Source organism: Copidosoma floridanum, unplaced genomic scaffold, assembly GCF_036245765.1.
Source record: "Copidosoma floridanum isolate Cflo_tuat_1 unplaced genomic scaffold, Cflo_Japanese_pri ptg000020l, whole genome shotgun sequence".
NCBI lineage: Eukaryota > Metazoa > Arthropoda > Insecta > Hymenoptera > Encyrtidae > Copidosoma > Copidosoma floridanum.
Genome location: NW_028321897.1, coordinates 6561660 through 6588127, shown reverse-complemented (window position 1 = coordinate 6588127; position 26468 = coordinate 6561660). Strand labels below are relative to the sequence as shown.

The 26468-nt window shown below is 36.7% G+C and overlaps 2 protein-coding genes across 8 annotated transcripts; both read left to right on the top strand.

Annotated features, from left to right (window-relative positions):
* The first annotated feature begins 732 nt into the window (after positions 1-732).
* Positions 733-13970, top strand: NKAIN (sodium/potassium-transporting ATPase subunit beta-1-interacting protein). 3 transcript variants are annotated; one of them, XM_089593887.1, is made up of 8 exons: positions 733-828; positions 1946-2368; positions 4082-4219; positions 5551-5631; positions 7285-7482; positions 7571-7631; positions 12258-12725; positions 13411-13970. In XM_089593887.1, the coding sequence occupies exons 2-8, from the start codon at positions 2315-2317 to the stop codon at positions 13932-13934; spliced, it is 1524 nt and encodes a 507-aa protein (XP_089450013.1). In that variant the 5' UTR covers positions 733-828; positions 1946-2314; the 3' UTR covers positions 13935-13970. The 3 variants fall into 3 exon arrangements, with proteins under 3 accessions (XP_089450013.1, XP_089450012.1, XP_089450014.1); XM_089593886.1 differs by having other exon boundaries at positions 1868-2368; XM_089593888.1 differs by lacking the exons at positions 12258-12725; positions 13411-13970 and adding an exon at positions 9139-10851 and having other exon boundaries at positions 1868-2368.
* Positions 13971-18133: 4163 nt separating this feature from the next.
* On the top strand, positions 18134-26468 carry GLS (glutaminase). Of its 5 annotated transcripts, none has more exons than XM_089593882.1 (12): positions 18134-18295; positions 20052-20152; positions 21260-21295; positions 21595-21694; positions 21786-21928; positions 22181-22554; positions 22624-22904; positions 23047-23223; positions 23318-23598; positions 23820-23846; positions 24288-24428; positions 25322-26468. In XM_089593882.1, the coding sequence occupies exons 1-12, from the start codon at positions 18197-18199 to the stop codon at positions 25569-25571; spliced, it is 2010 nt and encodes a 669-aa protein (XP_089450008.1). In that variant the 5' UTR covers positions 18134-18196; the 3' UTR covers positions 25572-26468. The 5 variants fall into 5 exon arrangements, with proteins under 5 accessions (XP_089450008.1, XP_014211266.2, XP_014211267.2 ...); XM_014355780.3 differs by having other exon boundaries at positions 23318-23604; XM_014355781.3 differs by lacking the exon at positions 23820-23846 and having other exon boundaries at positions 23318-23604.

Genomic DNA, 26468 nt, shown 5'->3' with positions numbered 1-26468 from the left:
TTTTGAAATACCTTGTCTCACTACGTATAAATCATAGAAAATGAAAAAAAAATACACAAAGACTATAGTTTTTCGACACAGCTGTTTCTATAAAAAAATCAACATAAACTGTCGATTACAAATATTTAAAAAACTTGGTAAGAATCGATAATGTAATAACTAGTAAGAAAAATATTTATAAAAAAATTTCCAATGGTAATCCAGATGCTCACGTGAAAGCATTGTAATTACAATGATCGGCGATAGCACAAAACAACGTAGTAGGAAGCAACGCGTGTTGCTAAAATCTTGTTCCTTTCTCCCAAGTTGGCACGAAGCGTACAGCGGGAAAGTTCAACCGATATAATAATTATCAGATCAGATAATAGGAAACGGCACGTATATGGACACAAGTGAGACGAAACACAAACGATTGCACATCTGTGCCTCTTATTCTGTCTCTGGTCTAATGAAACAAAGACAGTAGAGTATGTGTATGCATCCACTACATTGGCGCCCATGGTATTACTGAAGTAGCAGATCATAAAATGTATAAGAACATAATATACTTGCAAGAAAATAATATATGTATCCGATTTACGGGCTTTTCGAAAGCTGCCCCATGTATGTGCTTATAAAAGCGTGCGAGTGTGCTCCATTGAAATTCTTCTTTTGGCGTGAGCAATGCGAGTAAGTATATTATGCAGCGTGCCTCTTTACTTCCATGCAGTAGCGTCTCGTCTGTCTCTTCTCTATTTAGTCTCTCATCGGCAGCGACAGCAACAGGAAGCAAAGTATGCTTACTGGTACATTATATAGATATATAATTGTGGAGTACAGGTTGGCTGTGTAAGTTGTTAATTATTTTTTTACAATTAAAGGGACGATTATTTTTCTGTAGAAAATTATCGGTTACTATGATTACATTTTTTGGCAATTATACATTTTTTTTTTTTTTTGTTAAAATCATAGAGTAAGATACCGTCTCAATCTTATGAATAATAAATAAAAGTAATGTGGATGCACGTCTCACGCGTGACAAATATTTTTATGTGTTTTTGTTTTTGATACAATTTAATTTAAAAAATATTTTAATCGTACTAGTACAGCCGTTTGGTTTTACATGCAGATTAGAATGATGGTATTGTTAAAAAAATAATAATAAAAATAAATAAATAATTGTTTAGTGCTTTTTTAGTCAAGTCAAATAAAATGCCACAAGTTAAAAGACAAATGTTTTAAAGGAATACACATGTCACTCAACAATTCTAATAAAATTTGTTTTGTTCTTTATATTTTTAATTTTGTTATAAAAAATTAAATATTACATTTTGAGTATAAGAGCATATTTTGTACTTTCAAATCATTACGCCAAAAAAAAAAAAATCACATTTGTTAATTGAAAAATATGGTTACTTTACTCTGACCTATGAAAATCATAACCTTAGATTTTAAATGCATCAATAGATGATTTTATGTATAATAAAGTTTTTTAAATTTCTTATTGTTAATTTAGCTGAAAAATTTTTGTTAGTATATTTAAATTTTGTTTAAAAAGTGCATGAAAATAACTAGGGCTTAAGCGAGGGCTTAAGTATATTATAAGCTCATTAAAAATTACCTTTTTTGTAACTCTTAGGGTCTATAATAACAAAAATCAGTAATAAGATTCTATATCATCCATGAATAAATAATATGATGTATATTTTTTTACAACGATAATAAAGTACAATACAATTCAAAGACTGTTGCAGTTATTTAATGCTAATATCTAACAATGAAACAAGTGTAGGTTTTCAAATACATTTTTGTTGTGAATTTCATGAATTTTATACTTTAAAATGAGTAATCTGGAACCACAAAATAATGTCACAATGTATTATTTTAGCATTTTACTATACAACAAATACATGTATGGTCACATATTTATGTCTGCATATGTATGTGTATGTCCACACCCACACAGAAAAGATACACCTACACAGGTGGAGAATGATCTCGGCGAGAAAATGGCGACGCCACTTCAGCTGTAGTAACGGATAACCACACGCCGTTCCTCATTATATTAACAAAACTCTACCGAATGGACTGTGCAGTACCGCATGAAAGTGTATTGTTTTTTTTTTTTTTTTTATTTAAATTTTAATAATTTTTTATATGAATAAAACGTGCAAGTGATGTGTCGTCGGAGAAGAGGTGGAAAGGATGATTGTGGACGGACGTGAAAAACGAGGCAGAGGAGTTTTAATACGATCGTGAGTGCGTGCATGTGCTGCGAGAGGCCGGACGCTAGGTCGTCCAGAAGACGACGACGACGTCGAGTAAGCCAGCGGACATGGGACTGTGCGACAAGAGGCACTTCCTACTAACAATATGCGTCCTTCAGATGGTACGTATTATTATTTTATTTTTTTTATTTTTACGTACAACGTGTTTCATTCCTTTTTTTTTTTTTTGTTATTTTCTTACTTGGACATCTATTCTAGGATCTGCGAGAATTTATTTGTTGCATGGACACTTTTTTTGGTTTCAAAGCGGAAGAGTATTTTAGTTGGTTGTTTTGAAACAAAAGACAGGGCAGGACAAGTTAATTAAAATTTCCAGCGGTTGAATTATTTATTTGGAGGAGAAAAGGGATGGAACGTGTAACACTCGTATTCATTATTTTATGTTAGTTTGTTTTACAGAAATTTATGCAATCATGAATCTTAAAAAGAGGTATTCATAAAGTACACGTCGTTTGAATAGATAAATATGTGTACTTTATGTTAAGTTGTCTTCCTACTCAGCCCATTGTATTCAAATACATATATACATACAGTTAGTTACTTCTTTCTACTAAATGTTGAGTATACTTTGGTATTGAAGTTTAATACACGAATTTTTTTTTTTTGTTTTTACATATGTTATTGCCACTTTCATTTAATTTTTTTAACACAGATAATGGCCACTTTGGCAACATATTAACAAATAATTAATACAGAATTTTACGTCTGTTAATATTAAAGAGAAAGAGAGAGAGAGAGAGAGATTAGAAAAGAGATTTTTCTGTTATCACAAATATGTGCAATATTTAAATATACGAGATCTAAAGTATTAAAAACTCTGATGATCTCAGCACGTGGTAGCATCCGTACGCTCTAATGATGACTTTACATTACGTTTATTTATATTTTTGCTGAAATATATAAAAAAAAAACATATCCTTTTTTTACCACCTTTGCTGCTACCTGATTCATATAGTGATTCACGCAACCTTGAAAAAATGTAATCGATTCAGAGAAAACACGCTTTTTATCATCGCTATACACGTAAAACGGTTTACGTCATATCAAAACAAATTGTTCTGCTTCACACCAATACTATCATCTTTTATAGGTAAAAATGTATGTTTTTTCAGGTTAAATATCGTTATCAAGATGCTATTTTTAATTTGTCCGTATTTTTTGTATGAGTAGATAAATCCATCATTAAAATTAAAAAATGTAAATGTAAGAGGTGTTGCATTATCTTACTTTATCTTGATACCTAGTTTGGAACTTATAAATTTGATTGCTTTTTAAAAATAAATTCAAAATTATCTAGATGTAAATAGAAGTGTATAGGTAACATTGAAAACCTGCAACAAACTAATGTGTGATTTGTGTTGACATGTATACACATGTGCCCATACAATTAAAATAATATTTTTTTAAATCACAAACAATGTACTATCTTTTACTCTGTTACTTTATGCTTCAATCGCGCTTTTAAACGTACATTTTTCAACTACTGTTTTGATAAAATACTCGCTTCGACAAAATAGAATAGACTCAACAAACGTTAGCACATAATTATCCAAACTACTTATTAATAGAGCAAACTTCTCGCTACACCGGCTGCCCAAACGTATATGCCTTAATTTCCGTGACAGTAGTGAGAACGGGTGGAATACAGAATAATTGCCGCAAATTAAGACCGTCTTACAGCGAAATTCATCATTCATACATAAGAAATTCTTCTCGTAGTTATAAAAAATGCTCCTCCCTCAGTTCTAATTTTCCACGGAACAGCGTATCATCCGATTTCCCGAATTGATAACAAATTTCCTTTTTAATTTCAGATAACAACGAGCGAGCGCCAAGTGTTCGACTTCCTGGGCTTCATGTGGGTGCCGATACTCGTCAACTTTTTCAACATCATTTTCGTGATCCTCGGGTTCTTCGGAGCCTTCCAGTACCGACCCAAATACATCATATCGGTAAGTGCACGCGTTCATTTAATACTTGAGCAATCGATAATAAACACAAATAGCAAAAATCCCGGATGGGCCGTGACGAGGAGAAAATCTCGAAAGCTATCGAAAAAAACTTTTCCCTCGTCGAGCTTCTTCGGGCGCGTGCGTCGATCTCGAAAAGAAAAGGCATTCGAAGATGCGGCTTTCTCCTCAATTAAGACACCTTTCCAATACACACGAGCCAACCACCGTGATCCACTTTGTACGGGGCTTGCCAAGCTGCAGGTGCGCGGTTAGGTATACATATACGCGTGCAATGCACCGATGATTGCGTTTACTCTAAAACGTCTGGAGATCGATATCGGCCCCCAACCAACGGATCGATACCATCTCTATATATATGTACGGTTCGCGTGTACGAGTGTTTATTTAATTTCACGTTTCCGGCAGTGTAGTACTTCATTGTTATATTTGTGGTGGGTTGGAAAAATGAAAAACTAACGTGCACACTCGAGTTATACACATTTTTTTATCATAAAAATTTATCAGTGCATCATTCAGCTACAGTAATCTTCAGTATTTTTATTGCGAAAAATTCTTTCTTTCAATTTTTCTTATCGTTGGCAATGTTTTTGTTTTGTTTTAAACCAAAGTAACATAGTTGTTGAATAAGTTTTGGCCACGCGAGACCTGCACAACTTTTTTCCTCTCAACAACTTTATGCGTATAAATGACCCATAATTGGATAATCCCGTGGGGCAAACAGTCATACCCGTTTATATAAATGTCGTATTAAGGCGTTGTTTTAAATTTTTGATGAAAAAAAGATCACCGTCTAGTCCGATGTATGAAATATCCGACACGAGCTCGCTCCGTAGCGCTAATTAATCAAATGCGCGGGGCTACTTGATAGAAAAGAGCGCCTCACTGAAAAAAAAAAAAAAAAAAAAAAAAAAAAAAAAAACAAAGCGTGAGAATCGTCGTTGGGCCGCACTTTGACATACCTACACATGTATATATTGTATATGTATCATTGTAGTCTTGTAGAGAAACCCGCAGACTTCACGCGTGCTTTTACACACATATACGTTTAAACCGGCAGCGGTGGCCGTTGACCCGCTTCGGCTCACATATGCAGCGTACAAGTATAACGTATAAAGGGCATTCTTAGAGTGTTAGTCACAATATACTCAGTTAAGGAAACTTGTATCATCATACGAAGGACATGAGCACGTTGCCATATTAATGGATGGATGATAAAATATGTATACCTAATAATTAAGAAAACACAGCGTATAGCGTTGTAAAAAAAAAAAAAAAAAATTATTTTATTTTTTGTTTCTCGTATGTTGCAGTACTGCGTGTGGAACGTGTTGTGGTTGAGCTGGAACGCTTTTCTGATCTGCTTCTATCTCGAAGTCGGAGGTCTGGATACGGTGAGTCACACGAGTCAAGTACACAACATGGAGGGAGGAAAGTGATAATTGCGCGTGTGCCCACTGAAAATGTGCGAATCTATTGGAGAGTCGGTTCAGCTGTCCCGAGAGTAAATTGGACGCTGCTCTACTTACTATTTTTTTTTTCTTTTTTTCTTTCGCTTTTCTCTTTATTCTTATCTATGCGGGACGCCAAGGTTTCTCCTTATTGTCACTTGGTACGGTTGTGCTGAAACTGATGACTATGCGTGTGCGATGCAGGGTGTATGGTTTCGTCGACGGTTTAATTATATAAGAGGAGGATGATCCGTACGATGGTTTTGTTTGCATTCACGGAATAAAATTTATAGTGCTAGTGCAACTCTTTTTCTTTTTTTTTTTTTTTAATTGCGTATGATTACTATGGATGGAAATAAAATTATTCATTTCCGTTTTGTCCGGCGGGTGAGTTATTAAAAAAATGTTGGATACGTGACAATCATTTAATGCAATCTACTGGACGGACTTGTTAATTAATAGTTTTTGATGATCCATATTTTTGTACATAAAATGTATTTTTATGCGCGACAATTACATTTCTAATACAAAATTTAACTTTAAATATTATTTGTTAATATCATGGTTGAAAAATTAAAATTTCAGAAGGTAACTTTATGTGTCTTCCAATATAAATTTATTCAAAAAATTTATTTCTTTTATGCATAAAGAACTGAACACCCTGAACACACTGAAACAATAGTATTATATATTATATTATAGTAAATTTTCAAGAATAACAATTAGACTACTCAGAACAAATGAAAAATAAACTAAAGACTTTGATAGGAGTGTATGACAAAATTTAGAATTAGTTCAAAAGATATCTATACATTAAATATTTCGAAATTCTGGAAAACTTATAACAATGACAGATAATTTAAAAAAATCTAAACTCATTGACTTAAACAATAATACCATAAAAATATGGTGATAAATTGTTAGATGCATTCGAAAAAAGTTTAATTTACTTATTTTACAATTTCAATTTTAGTTTGTCAGTATGTAAGTTATCTTTAAAAAACTACTCAATGAATTAAGTGCTGACAAATTACCAGTCGAATTTCAATCAATAAATGAAAAATAATTTTTAAAAATTATTATAATTACATATTTCTGATGGAATAACAAAATTTACTACTCAAAATTTACATAAGTATAACAAAAAAGTTGAAATAATAAGTCATGCCAATCGTTCAAATTTGATTTTCATTTATTAGTTTTTTACGTAAAACAATTGTTCCTAAATAATTAGTCAGCAGAAAGAGGAATATTCAACGCTTATAGAATATTTACAATATATCAAATGTAACTTTTAGATGTTGTTGTTTTTCTAAAAAAATAAAAAAAATAAATAAAATGTAACAAAAAAAAAGTATTATCTAAAAAATTTAACTTAAAACATATCTTTTAGTATTGCTTCACAAAAAAAATAACTTAAAGATTTTGTATGTTTTCATGCAAACGTTTTAAAGAAACAGATAATTTTTAACACCAAAATTTATTCGCCAACAAAAAGTTTGGGATAAAAAATGAATTCCCACGTAATTGATTATTTAATAACAAATGAAAATAAAATTACGTGTGTTATAATTTTTATTATTGTTTAAATAACAGCGGGATGACCTGCTGAACTTTGGCACAGGAAGTTTCTCGTGGTGGCTGATCAACGGACCGGGCTGCAAGGAGCAGTCAAACAACACAGTGCCAGACCCCGATCTCTACAGGCCCATCCGGCCCGATCACGTCGTAGGGTGTCTCTTCAAATACGAAGTCATCGAAGTCATTCACTCGTCGGTACAATGTTTTCTATCGGTGAGAATTTTAAATAAATAAAACTAAATAAATGCATAAAAAAAACACGAATGAAAATTGAAATTTGCATTTTCGTGTCCCCTGTTAGATCCTGTCGGTGATAAGCGGCCTTTGCCTGAGTCGAATGTTTATGGAGGAGGACGACAGCTGTAAGTTGACAAATTTACGAAAAACAAAAAACTTTGCTATCAACAATTACTGTTTTGACTAATTGAGCTTTTCTAGCCACGCGCAACTCACACTTTTACCAATTAACTCGCTAGAGTGTATATTTATCACGTTGTTGTACACCTGTATATAATATATAATGTAACCTAACAATATTGCAAATGCAAAAACATTTTCACGTGCAAGTGTGGTGTTTGATACGTTTTTTTTTTTTTTTTTTTTTTTTTTTTTTTTTTTTTTTTAACCACAAGACACGCCTTTTTTTGTTATATACGACTACGCAACCACGTTGTTGATTATAACGATTCAATTAACTCTGGTGATCGCGGTAAAAGCAATAACAATTAACAGTATTTAGTAAAGAGGGGGTTGTCGGTTGCAGTTGATTTCATTGGTGGATTTGACCCTTCATTATGGTAAGTGCTACGCACTTGTGAGAAAGATTAATCTTGCATGCGAATTTCGGACGAATGGTTGTTGTTGTTGTTGTTGTTGTTGTTTTTGTTGTTTTGCCTCCTTTTGATTTAATAGTTTTTTCATTGATCTATTGTGTGTGGATTTTTTTTCTACCTAACACTCATAAACCTCTGGTATACACGAGTAAATAAGAAGTACTTTGATCATGAATTGTTTTTTTTTTTTTTTTTTTTTCAACAATCAAACGTTTTTTCTTAATTATTCGCCAACGTTAAAAAAATAGATTCACCGTGAAAAAAAAAAAAGAAAAGGTAAAAATCTGTCGAGATATTCATGGAAAACCTTAGGGAATCAGTTCTCCGCATGCATATATTACATTACATACAAGCACTCGTAGACTACTTTGGCTTTGTATCTTGTAGACTGCTTTTATATTTTATATACATTAAATAATAGATTCGTAGAACTTTCAAACTAAAAATACAATCATTAGATATAATTTTTTTTGTTACGTGTATAAGGCAATTGCATCCGCTTTTCATACTCAAATTTTTTACTTTATTTGTACAATCTCAATGTTGATCTTTTATTCTTTGGCTCTACACATTGTACTTGTTGGAAAAAAAAAAAAAAAAAAAAAAAAAAAACGAACCGTAGAAAATTCTATCATAGGATGTAAGGTTGCACCAACGAGTGTTACACGTTTAATGGCGTATGGAATAAAAATTGAAGACGACCACGAAAGTGGCTGAACTATGGCTCACGTATGTTTGCAAGCTACGATCCGTCGCGTCTCGAGCGTACATAATATTTACTTCGCAAACACGCAACGAACGAAAAACCGACGCGATAAACGCACGACCGTAGCGAAAGCGCTCGCTGAGATATAATCCGGACAAAAGAACCGATCCTCAAAAGCTTTTCCATGAAAACTGCAGAACTGAGCGGGAAACTCAAGAAGAGACGAAAGAGAAGGGAAAAATATAAAAATACATAAAAAAAAAAAAAAAAAAAAAAAAAAGCCATGTGTGTATACAGCAACGCACTTGCGTGCACCGCCTGATTTTCCAGTTGACTTTGTCGGAGGCGGTGACTTTGGCACGGCCGGGCACACGCCGCTCCATCCCATGTACGTGAGCTACTCGGCCCTGCCCGCCGCCTACGGGGCCGCTAACAAGCTAACGACCGCCTCGACCAGCGCCACCGGCACCCTCAGCGACCTCAACAACAGCTACTACTACTACCCGACCAACACCACGACCACTGCCGGCTCGGCCTCCTCGGGCACCCTCAACGAGCAAACCGTCCGCAAAACCGCGGCCCCGCCCACCGCCAGCCCCATGTACTCCGTAGCGGTTAATAATCGCGCCCGCGCCGCCCTTCGCTCCAACGCCGAGTACAGCAACGGCGGCTCGCCCAGTGGCAGCTTCAGTCGGGCATCCCCCGGTCGCCCCTCGCCCGCCGTGCTCGAGTGCGCCAACTACTCCAACCCCGTGGACGAGCTCCGAGCCGCCGTGGACCCCAGACAACCACAACCACAACATTACCAGCAGCAGCAGCAGCAGCAGCAGCAGCAGCAACCCGATTACTACGACAGTCTTGAGGTGCACACGCCGAATCTGAGCCTCAACAGGCACCCCATGTACCAGCACGAGCAGCAGAGACAGACGCCCCCGGTGACGTATAGTCCGTTGATGAGGTCGCGTCAGTACAATCGTGCCCCGGCTGGCCCGCCCGGAAGGCTGTACCAGCAGAACCGGAACTCGTACAGGCCCCGAGCCATCCAGGCGGACCACATAAGGCAGTCGAGCGCGGCGCCGGCCCTACCCGTGCCCCAGAGGCAGCTCAGGTCCTTCCACTCGGACCCGAGGCTGTCGATGCTGGAGGAGCAGGCCGCTCCGGGTGCCAATCACGGGGCTGGTGCTGCACCTCCCGCTGGTGCCAGTCATGCCCCGCGAGACGCTCGTCGCGACGCTAGGCCCATATCGATGTTCGTCAACAACTATTGACCCGAACTTGGGGGTTCGACCGCTCGATTCGGGAAGAAGAAAGACATTTTCCGGTCGGAAATTCATGGTGTGCCTGCCTTTTGGGACTTTTCGGCTGTGAAGGGTGTATCGAGATACATATACTTACTTTGGTACTTTTCTTTTTTTTATTTCACACGATGTACCGACAGGCTGAAACACCAGTTGTTTCAGTGTTGCGTGTGGCGCGCGATACTCGTTCGATAAGTGACTTAAGGAATCCAGGTGATGGATGAAAAAAAACTTGTTGTTTGTCGTTTGTACTCCGCGTACGGAGCTGTACTTTTTCTTTTTTTTTTTTTTTTTTCAATGTTGAATTATACACTTGCCACTTTGCCAAACTTGTACGAGGTGCCCGTACAACGTGGGTCTGGTACTGTACGACGAAAGTATTTTCAAAAGTGCCTTTTACCTCGTCAATTATACCGAGCGTTGGAAAAACAAAGGAAAGAATTTTATCGCGACACGAGAAGCTTACTTTTGGTAAGCGCACAGGGTGTACGAGTTTTCAAATCATACAAAAGCCATGGTCAATTTTTAACGGATAAACGATTTTGCAAATGTGATAAAAGCGCGACAACGACTATTACACGCAAGAATGGATGAAAGTTTCTTTTCTTTTTTTTTCCACATACAGTCAACACAACTCACATAAGTGTACGTACATGGAGTTGAAGTAACAGAAAAAAAAAGTTGAAGAATAAACGAATAATAAACAACGATTACGCACTGATGGACTGTGATACGTATGATATATTATATATATGTGTGTGTGTACATACCTATATAAGATTCGAAAAACGAGTCTCACGCGAATGCGTTTCGTTTGCGGAGCGACAAACGAAATTTCTATTTGGTGCCAACGATTCGAAAGTATATATGCTTAGGTTATTGCAATGTCCACGTTTTCATCAAATCTTGTTTAACAGTGGATTATGTGCGTGCACTGTACGTTAAAGTGACGTCCTAGTTGTATGCGTTTTGTGAAGTAGATTCGTTGTGTTTTGAGGATACTGTGGTAAAATTATTTTAATAATTAGCAAAGCATAGTCGAGTGATTTTTCGGGCCTTGTCTCAAGAGACATCTGATGTAACGAATAATTGGTGATTTCGGTCGTACAAAATGTGAATGCGTCTTTCGGAGGAACACAAAATTGAAGCCTGAAACCAAAATAGCCTTATCCTTTGTAGATTATTTTTATATATAGATTTATCGTATTTAATGTAGTAAGTGTACGTACGTGTTATGCGTTAGATTTTATCGTTTTATGCCAAATATCGTAGTTGATGTACAGAAAAATATTTATATTACATCATATAAAATATACGTTTGAGGATAGTAATTTCATCTTCATTCAGAACACCATCTAGATTGTCGTCTATTGCATTTGCGTGCAAGTATCACATTTAAAATTTTTTTTTTTTTTTGTTTAACAGATTTCTCACTTTTTTACGGCTGAAGGTGTTAACTTTGAGAATTGACTTGAAAAAAAAACGAGACTCGTAAGTTGTCGAAGTTGCATACAAAAAATATATATACAATTTTGAGGGTCAGATTTTACTTAAGACTCGTTACGATAAATGAAAAAAAAAAATACATATAAGCTCATTTTTTTATTATTATTTAACTTGTTCATTACTATAGTGATTGATGTGTTCTTCACTGTATCTATAGCGTTTGATTTTTAATTGTTAAGTAGTAATATTTAAGTAGTATACATGTAGCCAATCATTTTTCAGTTCTTTGTACGATAATGTTCATGTAAAATTACAAAAAAAAAAGAAAAAAAAGAAAAACTTTATACGAAATATCAAAAATATTAACTTTGTGGTGAATAAAAGTGCAATGTGCAAAAAACACACGCAATATTTACATGCTTGCTTATTTATTGACAAAATCGTCCTTTCACATTATACTTTCTTTCTGTCTCTAATTAACACACTGGTTTCTTGGTAACTATATAGACAATAGATGCATTCGATCTTTGGGTTACTTTGTAGCATAATTAAACTTTAATTAATAGTTGGTAAAAATAAAAACGTATTTGAATGATACTTTTTAGAAACAACAAAAAAAAAAAAAAAAAAAAAAATTGAGCCCTACAGAAAGACACCAGCGAGTTTTTCGCCATCCCTAAAAATATTTTCACGCTACCGTCGCAGCTCAAATTAGAAAGAAGAAAAAGAAACAGCCGCGGCCGCTGTACAGCATCGAGTACACGCGTCCAGAACCCGCCGTGATCCACCAGCACCACCACCACCAGCAAAACCGACAGGAGCACCACCACCATCAACAGCAGCAGCAACAGCAGCAGCAGCAGCAGCATCACCAGGACGACAACGTGTCGCCGAAGCCAATGACGCCCCGAAGGGTCAAGCGGCGCTCGGTGATATCCAGGGATGGTACCCACCGGCGCTCGAACCAGCGGCTGCGCAGCTCCACGGCCTCGAGGCAATCGGCCAGGCGTAAAAATCCCGTCAACAGAATCATGGACCAGCAGGAGAGCCTGTACGCAAACTCGCCGGCTATCATTAGCACGGCTTTGTCCAACCAGTACGTTAACTCGTTGTCGCATGGTAACTTGAACTACGATCGGATATCCGGGCGCTGGGACCGCGAGAGGAACACCAGTGAGTACAAATTTGGTTTTCCCCTTTTTTTTTTGTTTCCAATCAAAGGGCTACGTCCCTGAAAAACCACTTTGAGTATGCATTATTGAAGTAAGTCGTCATAGGGTCATTTAGCGACTTTTCGGAGTAGAAAGTAATTTTTTTTTTTTTTTTCATATCTTGAGAACATGACCTTAGAATTTTTTTTTATGGCTTAGGTCTGTGCACATACTCAAGTATAGACACTTTATGATTTTCTTTAAATTTGTACAGTTCATTATTAGTGTTTTACGAATGACGGAACTTGGTAAAATTTTTTTTTTTTCTTACCATGAATAATCATAGGATTTTTAAAGATAAAAAAAAATGAAGGAAAAAGATTTTAAACGATATGAACAAATTATCTTAGTGTTTCCTTATGGTCACGAATGGCATGAAAATATTTCATTTACAAGTAATTTCACCATGATGTGACAGTTACATGATTCATTAGACGTATTATCCATATCGACGGTAATTTTAAATATTGTAAATAAAATGATAAAATTAACCGATTAATGATTCTTAGATTATAATATTTTGACAAAACGTATACTTAAAATGTGCAAACAACAATATAAAATACTTTGACGAGCAATGGGGGGTAAAAGATACCACCTCGACGACAGCGATCATCCCACTAAATCCCGATTTGTCCGTGCCACAGGCCACCCGAGCATCCCAAGCTGGCAGCTCGAAGCGATAAATTTGAGCGCATCATCACCCAACATCTGGAAGCAAGACTCGCCGATCTACCCGCCCCCACCCCCACAGGCCACCCTGGGCCCGAGCAACTGGGAATTAGCGAGCTCGACGCGCCACTTGGCCGAAAGCTGGCAGGGAGCATCCGCCGGCAGCATCATCATAAACAACCACAACCCCCATCTCCTGATGGGAGCCGCGGGGGCCAGCGAGCAGAACATCCTGACCCTCGCGGTGCCCAGCAACGCCCCGATGCAGTGGCAGGGACAGAGCAACCCCACCTTCCAACAAACCAGCATACAGAGCTTGAACGGCGAGGACCTGGACGAGGTGTACGGCAACAGGCCAGCGAGCGCGAGGTCGAGCTACAGCAATTACCACGGGGTGAGGGCCACGCCCCAGGTCCCCAGCAGATCGGACGTCGTCAGGCAGAGCCAGAAGCAGTTCGTTCTCAGTGGACCACCCGCCTACCAGGACACTGTGATCTAGGCCGTTACTCTCGTCGTGTGATTGCGTATGGATGAGTATGGGATTCTTTTTTTTTTTTTTTTTTTTTTTTTTTTTCATGCGTCGGGGAATGTTTTTTTTACGCATTAAAATGTGAGCTTGGCGTGCTCTCTGTCGTTTGGCGAGATTTTGGTGTAAATGCGAAATCATTCAACAACAATCAAAACGAACAAATCTTACACTCGTAAAATTAGGCTATTTTATTAGTTTAAGTTGTAGATAGGTGTGTGTTGTAAAAAAGTAAAAGTAGGGAGTTTTAGATATTTTTATTGCATGCACGCAGGGACCGTGTCATCATCCGTAAGAAAAAAAGGGTGGAAAGCTGTCCCTGAACCAAACTACTTAATGCCTTAACTCTGATCTCAAGAATGTTCGATGAAATTGCCTTTCATTTTTTGTCACGTTCGCTATGTACAAGTTCCGCTGTACTTCAAGTGCAGGGTTGAATCTAAGTGGGGTCATGTGTGCGTATGCTTTTTGACACCTCGGGTTAAGTATTTCGTACGTGTAGTATTTTGAATTAAAAAAAATTTTTTTTTTTTTCTTTTTTAGCGACTTGTAGGGTACTAAAACTGTAAATAGAGTCCCGTAAATACGTAACGATTCTTGTCTGCGTGAGGATTTTACGGCTTGAATTGCGCGTATCACCGTTTTGTGTAGCTACTAAACACTTTTCTGCCATTTGTGATGTTTTTTTAAGTTGCACGGCAATCGTACGATGTGTTTCCAAGAGTGGAATTATTGCATAATGTAAATGTGATTATTTTTACACGTAAGTCGGAACAATTAGTTAAGACATTCCAGGTAGTTTAATACGCGCTCAAATTTATTCCTTTTGATAAATACGAGTGCACGAGCATATTTTATTCAAGCACTTTTAACTTTCTTACGCGTATTATGAATTTTTTTTCAAATTTTGGACTTGATGCAATATTTGAATATAGCACAGCGATTATCGAAATTCCTTAACTTTACTGAAAATATCTGCGCTTGTCAATATTTTTTATTATTTTTATTTTTTTTGTAATTGTTTCAAGAGAGACTTTGGTTTATTAATTGAATTGGTTGTGTAAAAGATATTTTAGAATTTTTTGTCCGATTTGTTATAAAATTATAATAAAAAAAAGCATAATAAATAAACAAGATCGTCGCTGTGCTTTATTTTTTTAAGGTCTTCCAATTTATGCATATCTTAGAGAAATTAAAATAATAAACAGCAATAAATCGAGCTGCGATAATGGGAATTTTTTAACATGTGGCATAGAACTATTATATTGTAAGTAGAAAATAGAAAAATTTGAACCAAAGTATTATAAATACTTGTAAGACTCAACATTTGTTTTTTTCTTCGGAAACAGGCGTTGGTAAATTTTTTCACCAATATTCATTAAATGTGAATCGTTAGGAAATTTATAAGAAAAAAAATTTTTTTTTCGATTTAAGAAATTGAGAAACATCAAAGATGATAGTTTCGTAATGCTAGACGTAGAACCATATTTCACATGCAATTGTACAATTTAACTTTAAGATATCTTTCATTCCATCGTGTAAGTGTACTTAAATTTTTTTTTTATTACAATTTTAAATTACAAAATAATGTAGAAGAACAAATAATAGGTCATTGAATATTGAGAATGACATTGTTCTTTATTTCATTGAATTGTATAGTAAGATAAGAAGACACGGGAGATAGAAGCGAACTTTTCTGTGGAATATTTTTAGTAAGCTGTTACATAACAAAACATTTTTGTAGAAAATTAATGTTTAAGTGTAAAATTAGATAACAAAAACACGTGATACATGGTAGAAAAATAAAGAAAAGCCGTATTATAATGACATTACATTGTAACAAATTAAAAAAAAAAAATAAATAAATAAATAAATAGCAATAAAATTTATAACATTACACATACCACCAGTATTAATTCTTATTGAAATTATCGTTATTGAAGATCAAAGAATAATATGCTGGTAAGCTATAACTATACTTATATCTCACATCTGTAGGTAAAAATGAGGTCCACTCAATCTAATTATAATTAATATTCATAGTCAAAGCCACGGTCTAACTTTACTAAATATAAATGTATTTTTGTACATTGGAGGTGAAAAAATAGGCCCAGATTATACCACCAAAAGGAGATGCTACAGTAGGACTCATAGTCGGACATAGCAGATGTTGCGATCAGGTACATATTCAGTACACGTGATGAAGCTGGTATCTCGAGGAAAAAACTAGCCAAAATTTATTATGATTCGTCAACTACTGGGAAAGAAGATCATTTTTTAATCATATACATATTTACTTTTTACAGATGCTCTTTTTTTACTCCTTAAATGTATTATTTTTCCTAAAATTCGGCCTCACCGATACTTTCAAAAAACTCGTACACTTTTATAATTTTATTTTAAATTAAAATGTATCACTAAATAATAATTAAAATTCATAAAAATGTGGTAGTTTGTAGGAACAAAAACAATACATCTAATTAATATCTGTAATTAATATTAATATTGATACCTAAAAATACTTCCAAAAATCCTGAGTGTATTTTAATTCTTTGTATCAAAATCTCGAGGGTTGATTATAAAAAATTAGTACAAGAGTATAATTTTAATCACTCATGATATCAGTAACACAAATTCTAACTTTTTTAAGAATAATTAATTTTTCAATTTTTTCTTGAGTATCATAAATAAAACAAAAAATTCTATTAGACCACATCGTACGTATTTTTTAACCCTAGAACTCAGCCAATATTTCATTTAAAAATTATGAACCTTACAAAAAATCATATACGCGCTTATCTTGTATGAATTAGCCCACATTAGTTGCAAAAACAGATATCTGAAAATTAGTATAACAAATATTTTCATCACACTTCGCTTCAAACAAATTTCTTATTTTATTACAACCACAGGAATGACAATAAAAGTTTAACATAAATAGAAAAGTTGAATAACAAACTAAACAATTAAAATCTTTTGGTACCAAGCTTACCCTACCTATTATTCGCTTTTAGTTATTTTATATACACTATCAATGTTTCGTACTCGTTTTTTTTTTTTTTTTTTTTTTAATAATTAAACACAAATATTCTTTAAAATTGACAAAACCATCGGTTAAAGTTTTATAAAAATACATCATTTATTTTATTGTTGTATTTACTTTCGAAATCAATAACTTGAAATGGCTGAAGCGATAATAATTCTTCAAGAACGAAAACAAAGCCTTTTTGTACTCCATTGTAACATAAAATGCAAAAAAAATATCGCAATTGAAAATTGAAAATGAAAAAAAAAATTTCAGCGCAGTCATATACATATTTCAACGTAAATAATAAATAACTGACGGTAAGTTATAAATACAGCGTGCGAAATAAAGAAAATCCCAATCGAATGAAATACCAGTCACGTAAACTCATAGTATGATTTATAAAAATGTCTTTGCTCCAATTAAACTTTGCTCCTCGAAAGAATAAAATATAAACTGGGAAAACTTTCGAATTTTCCGCAATTTCTTCAGTAGAGGCAAACTCAACACCCGGTACTCTGCCGACAAGAGCCATAAATCAGCCACACACAAGCGGACGATTTTAATCGTGGAGCGCGTCGAAGAAGCACGTACTCGTCGAGGTGAAATTTTGCGGTGAAAACCGAGGTTCGGACCACCGATACTTTTCCTCAAATTTACTCACACTCCCCCTGGTACCATCCGACTACCACCACCAGATTTACCGATGCTCGACGCAGCTCGGCTCTCACGCGCATGTCCCCGAAATTAGTTTCTCCACACATAGGCTGCAGCCACACATCAGGCGCGCTTTTCTCTCTTTTTCTTTGGTTGCCCTACCCCTACAGTCTATAGTACACACGCACCTGTGAAGTTCGATAGCTTTATTTTACAGTATACCCGCAGTCGCAGATTAGTATTACTTTGCTCGTTGTGCTCTAAGGGACATCGCTTTTTGTGCCCATCGGCACTCGGGCGAGCTTTTCGTACGTGTACCAAACCTCATCTTCCTACTCCCCTAAATCCCCCTGTGGTACCTTTTCTCCCCGAGGGAAAATGAACGCGTGCTCACGGTTGTCACGCGTGTAAATCTTGGCTGTGATCTTGGGGGGAAAAAAAGAGGAGGAAAATAATTTAAAAAAAAAAAGAAGAAGAAAAAGAAAAAAAAAAAAAAAAAAGAGAGCATCGAGAGGAGCTTTGAATATACACAGAGCGAGAGGGTCACGGAGCAATGTACAGGGAGGCGGTGATTCGCGCCTTCCGCATCCTGAAATCAACGTCCGAGCAGACGAGCACTGGGTCGAGGCGCTGTTTTCACTCTCACTTGGAGGTACGTATACGCGTACTGCACATGACGGTGTATTGATTTTTAGGGTGCGAGTCGATTTTTTTTTCTCCCCCCTTGTCCTAACCCACCATCATCACCTCCACCACGAGCTCGTGTAGGGGGTGGCTTTTTTTCACGCTCCATTGCGAGGCAGAGCCAACAACGTGATACACGTATTATGTCATACGGAGCGGTGAAACGTGTGTGTCTTTGTCCCTCCACGTGGTTGCGACCCTGTGATGTGTATAATATAATATACGTGCGCGACCCGGTGGTGGCAGTGGCCGTGTGTCCGCCAAGATGTAAAAATAAAACGTTTTATACCTACGGTTGCTCTTGACTTGTGTGCTTACTTTGATGCCTGTCGCGCGGTCTTTGCCCGTCCACCGTTTTGCCTCGGTTTAATTTTAACGCCGGCTACTCTCGCGTGATTCAGCGATCCGGGAAATTTTTTTTTTTTTTTTTTTTCGTTTTTTGTGGTTAGCGAGGTATTTTAAAGAAAACAAAATGTATACGATCTGTCGTTTTGGCTGGCAAGTGAAACGAAAATCGTTATTATATTATGCAAATTAATAACTTGTGCAAGTGTAAAAAAGATTCAAATAAACGAGCTGTAGATACAAGGTTGTAATTGTACCTGTTGGGTTTCCGCTTAGAATCGCCTGGCGATAGGATCAACGATGTAACAGCTGTAACGTATACACGAGGGTGCTTGACTTAGGGGTTGATTGATAGGACTTCTTTGGTCAACTAGCTCGATAATCCCATCGGTCTTTGTTTTCGATCCTGTAGAGCAACCCTAATTATTTTGTTTTCCTGTTCGAAGATTACGAGATTCGCGTTGGGTTCTCTTTTCGAATTTTCGAAAGGTTAATTTCAAGTCTTATGAATGACATCAATTTTTTGAACATTCGTGGTAAGGCCGGAATATGGTTTTACAGAGGGCCAGTTACCACAATGGCAAAAGCTGCCACCTGGTTTTTTTTTGTAACATGACATGCACTTGAAATGTGAAAGAATGTATGAAAGTTTTGGATTTTTCACTTACAGACTTAAATACCATAAAAATGATTTTATTTTTAATGAATAAATACATGAAAATTATCCTCAGCTAAGATAATCGCATTATTTACTATGAATTTGATGATAAATCCAGACTTGGGCAAAGTCAAATTTATTATTTGAAAAAAAACATTATATACTGTTTTATTTAACAAAACAGTAGTTATTTCGTTATTAAAATTCATTTGTATTTAACATGAAACATATATTTTTTTTTTAATATTCATTACAACTATTTGAAATTATTTTAACAAATATCGATAGCATGTTAATAAAAATATTTCCAATACAAAAAATAAATATTCTGTCAATGTGTATGAAATAGTTTATCATTCATGCAATGAAATTTTTTTATTTAAAACAAAAAGATTTAAATAAAATGAACGAAAATATCTTCTTCATGAAATTTTTAATATTTTAAAAATAATATTTTATTTTAAATAAAACGTATTAAAAATATTTTATTAAAAAAAAAAAATGATTTGAAAACATTTTATTTAAAATAAAATGTTTGTTACAGTATTTTATTCAAGTACTTCATTTATCTGAAGTAATTGAGTATTCAAATAACTGTAATTGAAGTTCAAATGAAGAATTTCAGAGTATGTAAATTCTGTTGAATACTGTGTATATATGGTTGTCTAATCGATAACTATCATAAAAATTAACCCTTGAAATTAATGTCGTTTTTCTACAGAAACGGGCCGCCGTGCCAAAGTACACGAAACTCGGCTCGGCGAGATATCTAGATGCCTCTTACGGAAGTGCCTTGGAGCTCGAACGAGCGCAACAGTCACGGTAATTTATTGCAAAATCGTTATTTTTTTTCTGACTATCCATCATATAATTATATATTTACACATGCATAATTTAGTAATTAATAACTGTACTGGGTGCTAGAGTTTGGCAAATATGTTAAAAGGAGCATGCTTACAATGAAGAAATTTAACACGTATATCCATAATTTAGATTTTTACTTGAAAATAATAAAAATAAGGAGTTTGTGACTAAGAGAATCAGAAAAAAAAACATAAACATTTTAGCTGATCCAAGTTTGTGCTGAAACTTTGCGTGCATGCATGCATGAATAATAAAATTGAGATAATAACCCAAAAGGCCAGCTGGTAGGCCTCGACCTAGATAAAGGACTATTTGACCGAGAAATTTATTTTCTTAGCCCTTGCTGCAGTAATTTCGGGGCGGTGTTCGAATTATACACCTTCCGCCACTTGAAATTTTGGTTTTACTTTGATACTATATTTTTTTAATGAGTTTTTTCGGGGTCAGGTAGTAATAAAAAAAAGAAAAAAAAAGATAACTTTTTCTACCAAAAATTGGGTTATTCTAAAATCTAGATACTATGTATTTTTTTTCTTTTTTTTGTAAATCAGACACTCAATGTAAAACTAAAAAAAAAAAAATCACAACTTTTATAAACGCGTTCAATACATTACTCTCTTATGAAAACGCTGATGGTAGCAAAAGCTTGTCTAATAATTGACAGTGGCTCGTCGAGCAGCATTTGTTTGCGACCCGCAATACATTTCAATGGAGAACAATTGATCAAATTGTACCGATTGATCGATAAATCGAAATCGTCATTGTTGGGGCCGAGTACATTTATGTGATATAAAAGTAGTGATCGTCGTGCGTTAACTAGTGTCGCATGGAAGACTTTGACTTCAAGTGCGGCCGCTACTGCCGGCCACACGCGCTCGAGAACTTGTCGTCCACTGATAGGGATATCCCACACCAAATGGGGTATCGACAGTTTTATTTATTTATTTATTTCTTTCCTCCTCATCCATTTTGATCCAAGCACTAACTTTATTAATAAAATAACTATTTTCGTGGGTAAAGCTCACTAATAAACTAATCAACCTGATTTCTATCTGTTATTTACAGCACTTACAGCTTCATTCATGACAGCCACTACATGTAGTGAGTATCATGCGCGTATATTTTGTGTGTGTGGGTGTGGGTGTAAAATTTACTAACGATAATGGTATTACTCTGCAAATTGGTCCCTCGATTGCACATTGGTTACGGGAATATTTAAAATTTACGGTGTAGCATTATTGTATTTTTTTTTTATTTTTGTTATGTTGTATTTTTTTATCGCAGTAAAATTAAAAAAAAAAAAAAAAAATATTCATACCGTACATGCTTAAACCGTTGATTTTAATTCACAGCGAAAAGACTCATCTCGATGTAAAAGAGGTTATTCAAAAACTTTTCAGCACGAGAGACCAAGATCAAGCCACCAACGCGGAGGATGTCATGTTTGACATGTTCAAAAATGAGGAGACTGGATTGCTTCACGTCGGAAAATTTTTGGCGGTAAGCACATCGTTTGGTTAAAAAAATAAAAAATAAACAATAAAATTATAACATATAATCACGTAGAAAAAGAAAATGTTTATACCTATAGGCCTTGAGAACGACTGGTCTGAGAAAAAACGACCCCCGACTGCAGGAGCTTACGGACAATTTGAAAAAGGAGCACATAAAATCCGGCGGCCACGAGGGCATATCCCACGAGACCCAAAAATTGGATCGCGAACAATTCCGAAGGTAATAATAATAATAATAACACACTCGTATGCCCCAACCTTCGAAACGCAATCCATTAAATCGGTAAAATATATTGTTTCTAAAAAAAATAAAATACAATACCTAGTACCATCGATCAGCAACGAAACAATTAACTGAAACAGTTCTTGACAAAGTATTGCCGAGTCGGAGATTTTTCTTGTTAAATAATTATTATTCGAATTCCACATTAAAATGTCCATCAACCAATACACGTGTAAATCTCACCCGCAGGATCATAACGCCCAACATCGTCCTGATCTCGCGTGCGTTCCGGCACCAGTTCATCATCCCGGACTTCCCGGGCTTCACCAAGCACATCGAGGACTTTTACTGGAAGTGCAAGTCCAACATCGAGGGCAAGGTGGCCTCGTACATACCCCAACTGGCCCGCATGAACCCGGAGTACTGGGGCGTGTCGGTCTGCACCATAGACGGCCAGCGCTTCGGCATAGGCGACACCGCCATCCCGTTCACCCTCCAGAGCTGCAGCAAGCCCCTCACGTACGCCATAGCCCTCGAGAGGCTCGGGACCGAGGTGGTCCACCAGTACGTCGGCCAGGAGCCCTCCGGCAGGAACTTCAACGAGCTCGTGCTCGACCACAACAGTAAGCCCCCCCCCATATTTCCCTCTTGTAGCTAATTACCAACGCGGACTACAATGTAATCGTGCGCAGAAAAGCCCCACAACCCGATGATCAACGCCGGGGCGATACTCGTGTGCTCGCTGTTAAAGACCCTCATCAAGCCGGAGATGACGCTGGCCGAGAAGTTTGACTTCACGATGAACTACTTCAAGCGGCTGGCAGGTGGGGAGCCCCTGGGTTTCAACAACGCCGTGTTTTTGTCGGAGCGCGAGGCCGCCGACCGGAACTACGCCCTTGGCTTCTACATGCGGGAGCACGGCTGCTACCCCGAGAAGACCAACCTACGCGAGTGCATGGATTTTTACTTCCAGGTGACCTTTTCTTTTTTTTCACTTTACCATTACCCGGGAAACGTCTCGTCGGTGTTGCTCCCCTCTTGAGATGTATTGGTTGACCGGAGGAGATGATAATGATACTGTTGGTCGATGGATGTGACAATCTTATGTGTTGCAGTGCTGCTCGATGGAGGCAAACTGCGAGACGATGGCCGTGATGGCGGCGACTCTGGCGAACGGTGGCATCTGCCCGATCACCGAAGAAAAGGTCCTGAGGCCCGACAGCGTCCGCGACGTGTTGAGTCTGATGCACAGCTGCGGCATGTACGACTACAGTGGCCAGTTCGCCTTCAAGGTATACATCGTACACCGTCAATCTTTGGGGATTCCCTTACCGATCGCACTTCTCATTATCCATTTTGCCAAAACAAAAAAAATCATCAACAAAGGTCGGCATACCGGCGAAATCTGGAGTGTCGGGTAGCCTGTTGATGGTGATACCCAACGTGATGGGGATCTGCACGTGGTCACCGCCCCTGGATCCTCTGGGCAACTCGTGCCGGGGCGTGCAATTTTGCGAGGAGCTGGTGGGCGAGTTCAACTTCCACCGATACGACAACCTCAAGCACGCGACCAACAAAAAGGACCCGAGGAGGCACAAGTACGAAACCAAGGGCCTGTCCATCGTCAATTTGCTCTTCAGCGCGGCCAGCGGCGACATAACGGCTCTGCGCAGGTACGGCTACCACACCCTTTATTTTTTCCCTTTTTTATGGGTGCGACATAACGTTCCGATTGCTGGATCACACCCTCAATCGACAAACGTGTATGACATTGTATGTTGAATCCGACACCACTCGCTGACAATCCTTAAACATATCATGCGCGTCTCTCTCGTCACCACGACACCGACGGCTATGAAATGCAAATAAAAAAACAAATCCACACAAGACACGGCATGCGAGATTACCTGGAGTGGTGAGTCGCAAAGCTTACAAACTAAGGTTGCCTAACTTTTACGTTACTGCGCACGCACTTACTTTATAGAGAGTAGACCGGCGTTCAGGGCAACTGGACAATGTTTGCTATTAGCCGTGGAAAGAAAATACTTACTCGCTCTGGTGCTAATTTTTTTTTTTTCTCCCTCTCTCCAGCTGCTGCAGCTTTGTTTGCTTTTAGCTTTCGGATTGCGCTTCCCAAGTGGTGTATAGACACTTGTTGCGTTTGGCGATGAGCAATTTTTTTTTGCTTTTATCCCGTTGAAATATACCACTGTACTGTGATAAACCTCTTGCAGGCTTGTCAATTTTAGAGCGCATATAGTATTAATGGGGGGGGGAGGGGAGTGAAAAATGAAAATCAATGCCTGTCCTTGTTTTTATAAATATAATATTGAAAAAAATAAATAAAAAAACAAAGGCACCGGCTGAGTGGCATGGACATGACACTGTCGGACTACGACGGCCGGACTGCACTCCATCTGGCCGCTAGCGAGGGCCATCTGGACTGCGTTGAATTTCTCATCGAACAGTGCCGAGTGCCCCACGATCCCAAGGACAGGTAAGATACCTGTTCTTACTGTTCTTGGCTTCCTGTCGATTTTTCACCATTTTCTAACAGTGTTGTCAATAACTCGGACAATTGTGCAAAGATTGAAAATTAAACTTGTTGACCCTTTTTTTTTTTTTTTTTTTTATTGGATTTTAATACAAGTTTTCGTAAACCTCGAAACATATTCATCATCCCGATATTTATGTTCGAAACTTTAAAAACTGGAGAAATTTATCACTTGTTAGGTAGGTTATAATATATATAATCAAATCGAAAAAAATTTCCAGACTTTGTGAGTCTTATTTACTGTAGTTTCATTATTTTGCTTTTTTTTTAAACTAACGTAACAGCTCGCGTAAGAATAAAACTTGAAAAAAAAAAAAAAAAAAAAAATTCATTAGTAGAGAAGAATTTTTTCGATTCTTTTAACTCATTAAAAAAAACATATAAAATAATTGATTGCACACCGATGTATCGAAAGAATCTATTGCGTGGATCGTCGTTGAGATTTCTCCTCATAGATAAGTTCTAATTGAGCTATCCGCAAAAAGTGGTCCTGAAGAAACAATTAAAATATCAACCTCAGATTACTTTGAAGAAACGATGACTGAAAAACTGTTAAGTCCTATCTAAAGGATTGGCTGTATTAAATTAATTTTTAATTTATATTTTAAAAAATCCTAATTACAAACACGTAATTATCAATTAATTTAATTGCATTGAACCACATACGTAATTATTATTCATTTTTTAAATGAACTTTTTTCAATTTTCAGTAATTTTTTCATAAAATAAGCGAATGATAAAAATCTAATTACTCATGATTATCAAAATCATTACTAATAATCATTTACGCATAAAGTTTAGAGATGTTTTATCAAGCATATTTTTTTTGTTTTTAGATGGGGTAACCGACCGATCGACGAGGCTGAAACCTTCGGCCATGCCCAGGTGGTCGAGTACTTGAAAAACTACGAGTCACTTCGTCAAGCCGGACTTAACAAGAATAAAAACAACAGCAATGGTAATTCTGATGACAACAGCGGCTCATCCATCGATGGCGTGAAAAAAGAGACGATGGAAACAAAATCATCGCCACATCCGATAATCGACCCGTCGTCCAGCAGCAATCAATCTTCACCCCTACCTTAAACGTCAATTCTACGTGTGTTCATTTCTTTCATGAATCTCACGATGTCGAGTGATTCAATAAGTACGACTGTTGTCCACGAAATAAGCATCAATGTTGTTTTTTTTCAGCTTCTTTGTTTATACGTTGTCAATGATTTTTTTTCTTTTTTTCTTTCTTTTTTTCGTAGAATAGTATTTAGCGATAAAAAATGGTACGTAAGACGTCAATTCAGCCGATTGTTTGATAGACATTTTTTTTAGACGATAGAGCGAGCGCGTGTTTTACTGTGTTTTCGAACGATGCCGCAACGTAGCGTCACAACGTACTTATGGTGCTCATCATTAAGGATAAGCTCGAGCCTATACGCTTAACCCTCACTTGTAATATCCGTTCTCACCGATAAAGCTTCATCCGGGCCGTCCTACAAGCGCGAAGAAAAAATAAAAAAATATCATAATCCGTTGAAAAAAAAGTATACAAAGCTTGCGTAGTTGATCGAGCTGCGAAAAGCACAAAGGCGCGATGCCAATGACAATAATGCTTCAAAGACTATTATCTCTATACGTGTACATGTAAATGTTTAAATTCTCTTTATTAAGAGATCGTTGAACCGATAAGTATTGTTGTTGAAACTGGTTTCTCTCTCTCTCTCTCTCCTTGGAGCAGATCTCTTGGCGAAGAGTACTTTGTTGTACGGTAGAAGCGCAAAAGTTGAAAAAAAAAAAAACAAAAAATCTTTTTTTCCAATAACAAATTTTGTATCAAATATCAGCATGGAAATCAGGTTTCATTTTCTACCTCATAAATGATTAATAAATGAAAACTTTACAAGCTGTTGGGTGAAAAAAAAGTACAAATTTCTTTGCTGTGCAAAACCAATCATTGATAGCGAAATGACAAATACTTTTTTTTTTTTT